The sequence below is a fragment of the Aulonocara sp. 'chitande type north' Nkhata Bay genome, linkage group LG2 (assembly GCF_057382095.1).
Source record: "Aulonocara sp. 'chitande type north' Nkhata Bay isolate Kocher_YH1m ecotype deep benthic linkage group LG2, A_spYH_male_GT1.1, whole genome shotgun sequence".
Lineage (NCBI taxonomy): Eukaryota > Metazoa > Chordata > Actinopteri > Cichliformes > Cichlidae > Aulonocara > Aulonocara sp. 'chitande type north' Nkhata Bay.
The window spans coordinates 19,669,386-19,682,044 of record NC_141345.1 but is presented as its reverse complement, the minus strand read 5'-3'; the positions used below and the strand labels follow the sequence as shown (position 1 = coordinate 19,682,044).

Here is a 12,659-nt window from a genome sequence, read left to right as displayed (position 1 = left end):
AGGTAATGGCTGTGTTACAGGCTCCTCTAATGCAATGATAAGAAGCTAAAATAAAGATAAGACTAGATAAGATCAGATGAGATGCTTATAGGATATAAAAGATTAAAAAGTACATTGAAGGAGTAACAAAAAACAGTAATAATTATTCTTATGTTTGATGCTTTAAAGAAGCATAAAAATATTAAACCTTCACAGAACAAAAGAAAAGCTATATAACAGAATCAAATCCTCATGCATAAAATTGGATGTGATGTAATTACATGGTTTTAGTTAAACGAGAAATGGAGTAAATGAAGTTTTACTATGGATAAAACAGCTGTAAATACATTTAACAGGTTCAACATACTATATAGAAGTGTAAGTTACAGGTAATATTATAATGTAGCACTACTTTAGTGTTCTATTTCTTGAAAACCCGTTTAAGCATCTCATCTAACAAAACAAAAATAGGACATGTACTTTTCTGTATTTTCTGATATGAACAATTATTGAGACTTATAATATTCTCAATAATGCAAGTGCACAACTCTTAGAGCTAAGAACAACAACAGCTATTTCTGGTGTCTTGTAAGAAGAAGTCAGCAGAGTGAACATGCCCTATTTGTAACCTCCTGGTTGGCTGCAGTAGGAGTCATCTGGTCAGGAAGCCTCCCACAGTGTGATGGCCCTAAACAGCATCTATACTAGCGCTCACACATCGCCTCCGTGCTTATTTGTATGATAAATGTGAGCAGTGGCTGGATGGAAGATTTGCAGCTAATTGTTTTCGGCGATCGTGCCAGTCTACCTGTAATCATCAGAAAACAGAGCAAAGGATTGAGGTCTGAGTCCGGTCAAATGTATCCAGCATGTTCCCAGAGCTGGATATCTCGGTAATGGTTTCCTGAGGCAGATTTGTGTCACGATGGAACAATACCTGTGGCAATTTCAAGGCACAAATGCACCAATTTGCCCACTGATTAGTAGGTCTTATTCACTTTAACCTCCCACCCCCATATTCTGCTAGTTTGATAGAATAGTTTGCGAGAAAACAGGAAGGGAGAATTGGGATTTGTTCACGACTTAATATGTCACTTGTGTATCGATTGTGCCAGGTGAAGAAAATGAAGCCTCATTTTGATCCATAAGAACTGAATCTTCATTGTCTGTTACTTTGCTTTCCTTGATATTTGGTTTTTGTTCTTTAGGAGGTTGTTAAGGTTGAACACAAAACCGTCTTGTTTGATACTTGCTAATCCACTGATGTCATTAACATCCTATTAACTGGGTGTGATTTCTAGTTACAGTGGATTTACATTGTGCGCTCCATATTTCTTTTTTTCCCCCTTCAAAGCTGTTATTTGCAGAGAAAAGGCCATTATCTGCACCAAACTTCACCTCTGTAATTTCCAAAATGAATTCCCCGCCCTCCCTGTCATCTTCCAATTACATTTCTCATTCTGCCTGGATTTCATGGTCACTTCACGGTTGCATGCATGTCTCTTTTCTCCTTCATCTAACCACGCTTTCTTGCCTGTCAAGGAGACGCGGCTGTTTTGCAGGCTCGCGCACGTCTTTCTATAGTTTTGCATTTATGCGTGTGTTTGTCTGTCTGCTGAGTCTGTGTGGGTGTCTGCACTTAAATATGCATGCACATACGTGCTAGCGTACCATGGAGTTGTGGTATGCGAACAGTCAGAATGACAGTAAGTCATTGTACTTCTGATAAATGAGATGATCTGCCTCGTTGTGACGATCTGGGGGGTTGGACTATTGTCGCTGGAGTAATTAACTAAGAAAAGTTTGCCTGTATGTGCTTCAGTGACCTTGAGGAAACACCTGGCTGGATGGGATGTGATTGATAATGTGTTCCAGATCTCAAGGTTGTTTCCCTTAGCTTCCTCCAGTCTATCCATCAGCCCGCTATTGTGTGTCTTCTCTTCTGCTTCTACTATTTTTTTCCATTAAAAAGTAAAATCACAAAATCCAGTTTATGACATCACAACTCAGTGTGTAAGGCTCACGCCTAAAGCTTAGACCTTTGGATGACTAAAGGGAAATTTTCCACTTACGACAGATGAGTGTTCATATTCGCAGTTTATTCTGTACAGTGAAGCTCAACTGTACAGACAGTACAGTCTGCATCATTAGTGTAATTCTGTTTTCTCAGCCGATTTGACATCCAAGTTTTCATCTGATGTAAAGTGACCAACTTTTGCCTATATTTTTGGCTCAGTATATGCTGGTAGACCAGCATTAATGTGCCATTGCACTGGCTCAGAAACTCTACAGTACACCACAGATATTCCCTCATTTGACGTTTTTAACGATGGCAGCGGACAGAGCTGTCAGTCCGGAATCTACCATACTCGATCAAGTTTAGAGCTGTGCGACTGCAAAGGCCATGGCATATGATTCACATCCATTTTATACATTTCAAACCATTCAGTGACCCGTCATGCCCTATAGATGGTGGCATTGTCACCCTGGAAGAGACCACTCCCGTGAGGATAGAAATGTGAAGGGGTGGGATAAATCTGATCGCACAGAGTACCGCTGTATTCGTTTGTGGTCACACGTCTGTCAAGTAGACCTAAACCATTCCAGCAGAATGCCCAGGAGCATACACAAGAGCTCTTCACTGTAAAGATCAATGGGGTACTTTCTGGTTTTGTTTTTTCCTTTAATTTGTCACCCACCTGTGCACACCCACAGCTCCACACGGAGACTCGTTGGGCCATTATTTCTTTAACCCCAGTCTGAATGTCCCCACATTTTCTGAGCCAGTATCGCTCTCTATTTCCTCGCCCTCCATTCAAGGTACAAACACATTAAGGTCGAACTCCTAATAGCCTGTGTGATGGATGCCCAAGCATAATGAGCTCTTTATGAGACTTAATACCTACTGTTAATCAATGGACATAGCAGGGCACTTTTCAATACTACCTTCTAAGCATTTTAAAATGAGCCCTCATTGAATAGATTGACTCACATTCTGTATACTTGTCTCTCCTTCTCCTCTCTCTTCTAATTCTTCCTCTGCTCCTGCATGTAATTAATTACATCACATATTCAAAAAAGAAATGATGCCTGTCCTTTAGAGATGCCCTTGTCTGCTCTCATATTGATAAAAACTATTAAGACTGAACAGTATTTTTGGTGCAAATGCAATGCAACGCTGTAATTCTGTGGGTGGATCGGACTTTTTTCAGCCTCAAGTAATGGAACCATGGGTTCATTACCATAAATATCCCATAGTAGCTATAGCTGGAGGAAGGGTGCCTGTCAATTACAGCTGGCTGTTTGGTTGTTGTCATATCATTGTACTTTGATCCTTGGACGCCAGCGTAATGCATTCCACAAGGCTGCAAAACTTGCATCAAGCTTTATTAGCGTCATTATCGTATCATAGACGCAGTGTCATAATACAAATGTTTAGTTGCCTTACAGGCTGTTTTACAGTTTATGTCAAGTTTAGGAGACTCTGTTGTCTCAGGTATCGCTGGACTGAATATGTGTGTTAGCGATGTTCTGTTTGCGTGTATCTGTGTTTGGGTGTGTTTGATTATCCCTCAAAGCCTCTAAGGGAGCCGGATTCATTCCCACTCTGATAATGAGGGAGAGACTAGCAATGCCCTCAAGTCATTTCTCCTCTTCTTCCATCCTTCCTGTTGCTTTTCTTTCTTTCTTTCTTGCCTTTTGCATCTTCTTTTATTATTATTTCTTTTTAGTCTCGATAATGCACCTGCACTTGTCCACTTTCGTTGTGTGCATACCTCCGCCAGCATTGGTTTAGGATGACCGCATTTGAGTCCCTCTCTGTTCTAATAGATTTAAATGCCGTCTGACCATTTTTCATCAGCGCGGTCAATGGCTGACTGTCTCTGTGGACCACAGTGCTAACAGCTCTGTTTCGCCCTGCAAAGCGTAAGCGCAACAGGGATGCTCTGAAAAAAGGAAGGGAAGCAAATTAGAGGAGCCACCTTAGACTGAAGGAAAACATCTGCACCAAATAATTCTCTTTAGTGATGGATTGCACATTTTTTCATTCAGTTAATATTTAAGTTTAATAAAAAAGACTGGAAATTTATATCGTCTGATTCATCGCTTTCCTAAAGTGCAATAAACTATATATTTAAGGACTTGGGAGTTTTTAATAGCAGAGGTTGGCAGCATTCACTCCTGTGCAGTAATAAAGGAATTAGTGTGTATTTATAAAGGTAATATACAGTTTTACTAAATGTACCCACCTAAAGAACTAAAAGGGAGCTTTGTGTATGTGAGGGAGGGCGAGCATGCACCAGGAAGATTATGTGATATGCCTCCGTATGTTCAATGTGCACCACGTGAACACATGTTTTAGATGAAAACAAAACAAAATCTGAAATGCGAGCTTTGACTGTAGGATACATAATAATACATCTCAGTGAACAAAACCAGTTTATGTACATTAATAAAAGCAAAGCTTAGCTGTGCACAATTTCACTGGGATACCTGTGTATGGGAAATTACTAGTGCATGAAAGAGAAGGAAAGTCCTTGGTGCGCAGCTCCACGAGCTGGCAGTGCTCCCTTGGTCTGGTTATGATGAGCCAGGCTCAGAAGAGTTGTGGTTTCGTGTGTGTGTGTGTGTGTGTGTGTGTGTGTGTGTGTGTGTGTGTGTGTGTGTGTGTGTGTGTGTGTGTGTGTGTGTGTACGGGTTGAAGAAAAAGCGGTTTGTTTTCCTTGCGGAGTTGAGAACTTGCCTTGTTGCTCTTGTTGCTTGCTCGGTAAAGTTTGCTGGAAGACTTTGTGTTGTGGCTGCTGTTACTAATTAAAAGAGAACCATCAAAGACATGAGAGGGGTCAGAGAGTAAAAGTAGAAAGGAAGAGAAACAATGGGGACTTGGGGGTTTTATTGCCCTGCTATCAAGTTACAGTTGCAGTAAGTGACTGGAGGAGCGGTGTGACTCTTTCCTTTTTAGTTCACCTTAATCACACAAATTAACAAGTTAATCTGTGGAAATCCTAATGGTACCTACAATAGCCTTACTTATCCTGCATCAATACTCTAATGTGTTTTATATTTGCCTGGCTACTCATGTCCACTCATGCTGTTTGCTCCTGTCTTACTTTGTCTGTATATTCTGCTGGGAGTGCGAGGCGAGAGTGAGTCACAGCAGTGCATCCATTAATTTTAGACCTGTCTCTGTCTTTTCCCATCTCTCCATCTCTTCCTCTTCCTGTCTCTGTTTTCCAGGTGACTGAAGTGGAGACTGACATTAGGGAGGCCCTTAGGAGAGCCCTTCCTCTCCCGTCACTGCCTTCTCCTCCGTCTACTCTGTCTTCTTCTCGCTGCATTCAACCCCCCCACACACAACATCAGCATGGATCTGAAGGACCGCAGAAATCGCTCACTGACCAGGGGCCGCTGCTCCAAAGACTCCCAGTATAACACCTCCTCCCTGGACGCCGATGAGTGTCGTGTGCCTACCCAGAAGTCCTACAGCTCGAGTGAAACGCTCAAGGCCTTCGACCATGAGCAGAGGCTGCACTACGGCGGGTGTGTGACGGACCTGGTTCACCATGAAGCTGATGAGTATTCTAGGCAAGGTCAGTTTGCCCTAAAATCCCCTGTACATATATATATTTATGCACCCACTCTATGCTGGACTCAAGACATTACTGAGAAAATCATGTACCTTTATGACCTCAAAGGACATCTGTTTTGGGAAACACACTTATTTGCTTTTTTGCTTATTTGCCCAAAGGTTAGAAATCCACCTAACGAGACCTAAGAGGCTTATTTATGTATTCAGATAAAAATAATGATATAAAAATAACATGCTGTTGGCTAAGAAGGTGTATTGAATTATGTCTTATTTTTGCACATTGCATATACACTGAGCAAATGCAACACAATAAACAGCTATAGCAGGGCTGTCAAACATAAGGCCAGGGACCAGAATCGGCCTCACAAAGACTCCAATCAGGCGCACTGGTTTACAGCTTTTCCACTCAATAAAGGACCCTCCTCAATTGCCATTCATACTACACTAAAGTAATCAAGTAACAGATTAAATGACAGAAAAGTTCTTGTTTTTCTACTTTCTACTAAAAGGGGCATTGTCTGTGAATTTATTAAAAATGTATATTTTATTGCAGTTCTGGTAGTTCAGTAGGCAAGGAATGATGAACTAACAGAACTTTTTCTGTAATTTTACACATTTATAATAGTCACTGGTCCGACCTACTTAACATCAAAGTCGTATGTAGCCCATGATGTAAAATGAGTTTGACATTTCTGTGATATAGCATCTCTTTGTTTTTCTATTTGTACCTTCGTTGCCTTAAATATTTTAGGGCAATGAAGCAAAGGTTCAGATTCATTCAGCAAAAGAGCAATAACACATTTCCCAAAGTGTCATATGATTTTTTGGAATAACAATTTGCATTATGCATAATTTACCTGCATAAAATCCAGCTTTGTATTAAGCATAAAAGAGAGTTTGGGTTTTTTTTGCAGGCAATATGCATCCAGGGTAATAGGAGATGACGACTACTAATTGAGATTAAAAAGCGAAACTCAAAGCTCTTGGGGGTAACATTTCCCTGTCAAAATCTGAACAATTATTTCTGATGCCTGCGTAACTCCAGTATTGTTCTGTCCAGCACAGGTGGGTGAACCTAGCGCAGTCATAGATTTCAAAAGCCTTTCCACTCCTTTTCTGTGATCCAGCATTACGTAAAAAAAAAATTCTATCACATTGTGAACGGCCACGTTGTTGCATGTGAAAAAGGCTTCCAGCTGTACGTTACTTTTAGCCACTATGCGTTTTTTGCTTCTGTTAGCAAGCTGTTAATGTAATCAGATCCTGCACTTTGCGGAGGAGGACCAAAGCAGACCTTTAACACTGGCAAGGCTGTCATAATGAACTTCTGTATCCCCCAGTGAGCAAGCTAGCCGATAGGCCGATAGGTCATTTTTAAAGGGGTGGGTCAGCCTTCGTAGCCCATGTCTTTAAACTGTGTGTGTATGTGTATGTGTGGATTTGTGTGTGCGTGTGTACGTGTATTGCAGGGGGACATGAAACAGGCAGTATTGATCCTTGGCTAGTGAAAGGAGTCAGACTCAATGGGATTGATCTCTACTAAGCTCTGTTTTCTCTGCATGGACACAGACAGAGGAGGAAGCCAGCTCAGAGTAATACAACACTACAATGCCTACGATAGATAAAAAACAAAATCCCCCCCACCTCCGTCAAACAAATGCATAAATAAATGTGTATAGTATGTTGAAGAATCCTTGGTGGTTTTTTGCAAATAGAATATCGTCATTAAAGCTTTAAAGAAAAGGTGTAACAGCTTCTAACTGCATGTGGTCTCAAGAAATTTGAGAAATGGATCAATCGGGCAGTAGTTTAAAGAAGAAAATGTGCAATGGCACACTCACAGGGGAGAAAGGTTTTGGAAGAAAGGAATACAATAGAAGAACATACTTCTTCTGAGGCAAAGGTAACAGCAGAAAATGGAGGATTGATTGGCAGAATGGATGAAAGACTGGAAGCAGTGGTGTGTGTAGATTCGGACACACTCCAATGCTGCACTGAGCTGACCTCACACCAGGCAATAGCTGGTCGATACCAAAGTCCTCTCAGCCTATCGGCTCCCTCGAAAGCCCAGAGCCGCAGATGCATCGTGGGAAGTGTGGCCACAGGAGACCAACAGTGTTGCAGCACCATATGGACTGTGACACTACGGGAGGAGGCATGGTGCTGGAAGGATGGGGAAAGAGAAGGAGTTGAGTGTGAGAAAGATAGAGCGAAAGAAGCAGCAGACAGAGTTTCCATGATCCTCCAACTAGATATTTTTATAACTAGTATGTGAGATAACGAGGGATGGAAACAATGTGTTCATATTTTGTCGTTATCAAGTACTTTAGCGGTAAGATAGAAAGAAGCGAGATACTTTATTTTCCTTACAGATAGTAGCTGGTAGACTCAGAATATTGACTTTTTGTTCTATTGATTTTCTAAAAAGAAAAAAACCTAAATAAACCCAAGGAGGAACAGTTTGATATCTGAAACTGATTTGTAGTATTATTGATTAATAGCTGATAAAATCACACGAAAAATACGATCAGCTGTGATCGAGTAGGTAAGCCATCCTGGCATTTTTCTATTTTGTGTTGTCAAGACGTTCTGAGGTCATCTAAAGATTTTCTCACATTTTTATTTTTGCTTTAATGGTTCTGTGTAACACAAACCAATTTGCAGTTCTGTCGTGTGCTAATGCATATTGACTCACCCTTACAGCTGTCATTAGAGTCATGTGTAAGAAAGCAAAGCTTGAGTCGAGCACAGGTGGGAATAGGGCACCCACTGAGCTCAGATGTGCATGTGATATGTGATGTGCAAGTTTTTTGAATATATACCAGTAGTTTAAAGGTAAATGCAGACTCAGTTTATATTGTCTTGTAGAATAACTAATAATCAAATACTGGTTTTTACTGTCTTGTTCCTTTACATGTAAATGAATACATGGAAATACTGTATATATGGAAAAAACAGAGTTTTCACAATTATAAGAAGCTTTGAAGTCTGTATTTGGTATAACCACCTTTCTTCTTCAACATAGCCTGAACTTTCTCAGGCAAGATTTCTTGTAGTTTTTGTAAGAAGTATTCATGAATGGATTTGGATTTTAGCTGCCTTTTGTGCCAATCCCTCTCATGATGATCCCTTACTGCTTCAATAATATTGATAATGTTCAATAATGAGGTCTGGGGTCTGGGGAGGTCAGTCCATGACTGTTAGTGTTCCACTGGGTGTTTTTCTAGCCAGACATGCTTATACTCAATTGGCAGTGTGTTTGGGATCTTGGCCATGCTGAAAAATAAAGCCATCACCAATCAGAGGCTTTCCAGATGCTACTGCATGGTGGATCGATATCTGATGGTACTTTTCTTCTTTCGTAATTTTATCAGTTTTGACAAGATCCTGAACACTTGAGGCTTGAATGCAGCCTCAAACCATAATGGATCTCCTGACCTGCTCTGTACACATTGAGAATAATTTGAAGAATAAATTTCTCATTCAGATGCATCATTCCATGAGACCTGTTGTCACTGGTTTTCAGTTCTCGTGTAATTTAGCATACCTTTAGCATATTTATAATAGCGGAGTCATCTTAGGCCAAGCATTAGATTGATCAGATGACGTGTCCAAATAAAAAAGTTCAAAAAACTTGAAAGATTTTCCGGAGCAGTTCATGACTTTTGCTCAGCGCTGTAAATTAAACTAAAAACAGCATCTGGTTTTGGAAGCATATTTGCAGTGTGCTTTGGAAATCAGCAACGATGAGATTTTTCTCTGGATTTTGTAGTATAAATTTTTTAAAGGTAGTATAAGATAGTCAAAGGAGCTTGCAAAGAAAAGCGTCTGGACTTCTTTAAGTTACTTGAAGACGTTTCACCTCTCATCCGAGAAGCTTCTACAGTTCTAAGGTCAAATGGTGGGGAGTCCCAGATTTAAACCTAGTGGGAGTTTCCCCCCACAGAGGGACAAAAGGACCCCCTGATGATCCTCTAATCGCCTGAGCCGAGGTGTGAAACTGGGTGTGGGTCCCAATCAGCCAGAGTTTCGGGTGAGCTCATTGTGAAACCTGGCCCCACCTTATCATGCGAATTCCTGAGGTCAGATGGCCCAGGATGTGAGTGGGCATTAAGGCGTCTGGGGAGGGATCTCAAAACTGGATTATAGATGGCAGACAGTTGGTGTCGTAAACCACCGCCTCTGTTCAAAGATGGTCGCTCACAGTGGACATAGATGGCTTCTTTCACTCCTCTTTCAAACCATCTGTCCTCTCTGTCCAAAATGTGAACATTGGCATCCTCGAAAGAGTGACCTTTGTCCTTAAGATGCAGGTGGCATGCAAAGTCTTATCCTGTGGAGGTGGCTCTTCTATGTTGTGCCATGCACTTGTGAAGTGGCTGTTTGGTCTGTGGCTGTGATGAGGTCTGTGGTCCACTATGGACTCCCCAGACGCCTTAACGCCTACTCACATCCTGGGCCATCTGACCTTATCGCATGATAAGGTGGGGCCAGGTTTCACAATGAGCTCACCCGAAACTCTGGCTGATTGGGACCCACACCCAGTTTCACACCTTGGCTCAGGCGATTAGAGGATCATCAGGGGGTACTTTTGTCCCTCTGCGGGGGGATACTCCCACTAGGTTTAAATCTGGGACTCCCCACCATTTGACCTTAGAACTGAAGAAGCTTCTCGGATGAGAGGTGAAACGTCTTCAAGTAACTTAAAGAAGTCCAGACGCTTTTCTTTGCAATCTCCTTTGACTACGATGACCTGGATGACTAAGAACCTTCACAGACGTAGTATAAGATACATCTGCATACATATCAAATGAAAAATTTATCACAAAAGTTCATCTGCTTTCTGCATTTCACATTAATGTTTGAACTATACAGCATGTTGAGTTGTGTTCACTGACTGCTGTTTCCTATAATTAAAGAAATAACTCAACGATATTGAGAGATTATCACCTCATGTGACTTGCAAGGTATCATTCATTTGAAATAGCAACAGAACAAAATGACCTCTGCCTTGCTAAGAGGTAGTCAGTCAGCTAACGTTCATTCATGGGCGGCTGAATGAAGCATTTAGGAATTTGGTCTGTTTATCTGGTTGAAAGATGAATTGTGCAATATGTTCCTGCATGTGGCTGAAATCCTTGATTTTTTTCTGGGGTTTTTTGATCCTATGTCAGTCCAAACATACTGCAGATTTGTGCAGCCCTTTTTCATTTCAGTTTATTTCTAGTGTTTGAAAACTAGCTGTCTGAAATGGCTCTTTGGAGATCCTGATAAAGCGGGCTCAGTTGTGTCTTCCAACAGACCCCCCACTTTCATTGGATATCAACTCCACTGTTTCCCCATTACACACTTATTACCTAGTCTGCTTGGATAAGCACAGCCAAATAACACAGTCTTTTTCTCAACATAACATGCAGCAGCCTGGAAAGCTCATTACAAGTGTTCACTATTTAACACCACAAAGCCATGCATTTGAAAACACGAGTGATCCCAATAAGGCGCAAATCTGACTCCCATAAAAGCCGAATACGAGAGACGCATTGGCTGGATTTATTTTATACATAAAACTGTGACAAGTTTCATTTCCCTGTCTTGTTTTTTTCAGCTGGTTTGTTAGCAGTTTGAATCGCTTCCAAATTGAACCCACGACAGATATAAAAATATGACAAAAGTGTAAAACATCACTCTGAGCGATGTGCAGAGGCACACTTCCCCATACTCTCCTACTGCACTTTCTCTTTGTTGTATTCACCTCACTGTCTCTCTGATCTTTCAACTCATAGTACATCTCTTTGTCTCTCTCCAAGTCCTTTCCGCGGCTCCTATTTAGCGCATCCCAGGGGTGTGTCATCCCTGCAGGTCCACCTCGAGACAGCAGGCATTAGCACAGCCACTGCAGTCTCTAGAAGCTGTGGCCTTTCCTTTCAGATGGATCTAAATGGGCCCTTCTACATTCTCCTCTGCTGTTTTACCCCCAGGGCTTGAAATCAGTGTCACAGAGAGAATCCACCACCCACCTATCTACCTCACTGCCTGGACAACACTCAACATCATCTACTGTCCCTTCTCAATTGTGTATCTGTTGCTCTCTCTTTCTGTCTCTCACTTTCTTTGATGTCCTTCTTTGCTTTTCTGTCACACCTTTCATGTCTGCTCTTTCACTCACATTCACTTTCTCCCCATTTCTTTCACCCTTGCTGGCCCTGTATTGTTGCTTTAGTGGTCATATCACACCTTTGTGTTATGTTCAGGCCCCCTCTATGGATTTGAGACCAAGCTCATGGGGTGTGACTTCATTTTAGACTGCACACAGGCTTTGCCAGCTATGTGGGTTCTATAGGTCTGGCCTCTCGTTTTCAGAGATATGGTCAAATGTGCACGCGTGTGCCTATATTACCAGAATGAGGCCACTGAAATCTGAAGAGCTGCACTATATATCCTGTGTGGCCATTTTCCCCTCATTTTGCATTCCCTTTTCTCCATTGACTTTGATTTGACAAATCACTACAGTGGCCAAGGAATGCCTTGTCCAAAAACTCTGGCCAAACTCTGCCACTCGTATCCTGGCACGATTACCTCCGCTGTCTGTATTCAAGACCGAATGGCAAGGAAAACCCACTGTGAGGTGGCTGGGAAGAAGCTTTATGCTAGAGAGGCTTCTTTTGTTTTCTCTGTCCTCTCCATTCTTTGGGGAGACTTCCAAATATCTGTGAGAAAAGCAGCAGCAGCAACCTCTCATAATATGTCCTCTTCAGCAGGATTCAGGGACTCATCCTAACCCTCTGGAGAGAGCATCCTTCTGTGTGACTGTGTTTGCAGAATCCTCCATGAAAAGATCAAAGGAACCTGTGTAAAGTCTTACGTGATGAAAGTGTGACTATTTCAAATCGCTCCTCGGCTTAGGTGTGTATTTACTCGGCCACACAAACATCCCCTAAAGGCCTCTTTCCATTCAGAGTGAGCTGTCCACCGATTTTAGCAGTGTCAAACTCATGATGGGCATTGCTGTTGGAACTCAGCCCCCAACGATTTGTTGCAGATCCACATTTGGACCCAAATTATATATTTTTTTCATTTTCCTACTTGCCAT

General features: G+C 41.7%; 1 protein-coding gene across 3 annotated transcripts in view; it reads left to right on the top strand.

Moving 5' to 3' along the window:
* tenm2a (teneurin transmembrane protein 2a) overlaps positions 1–12,659 on the top strand; it is a 229,967-nt gene that overhangs the window by 56,914 nt on the left and 160,394 nt on the right. For all 3 annotated transcript variants that reach the window (XM_086307866.1, XM_086307882.1, XM_086307871.1), the window contains exon 2: positions 5,218–5,570. In XM_086307866.1, the coding sequence (XP_086163992.1) occupies positions 5,345–5,570 (226 nt within the window). In that variant the 5' untranslated portion in view covers positions 5,218–5,344. The remainder of the gene's footprint in view (positions 1–5,217; positions 5,571–12,659) is intronic.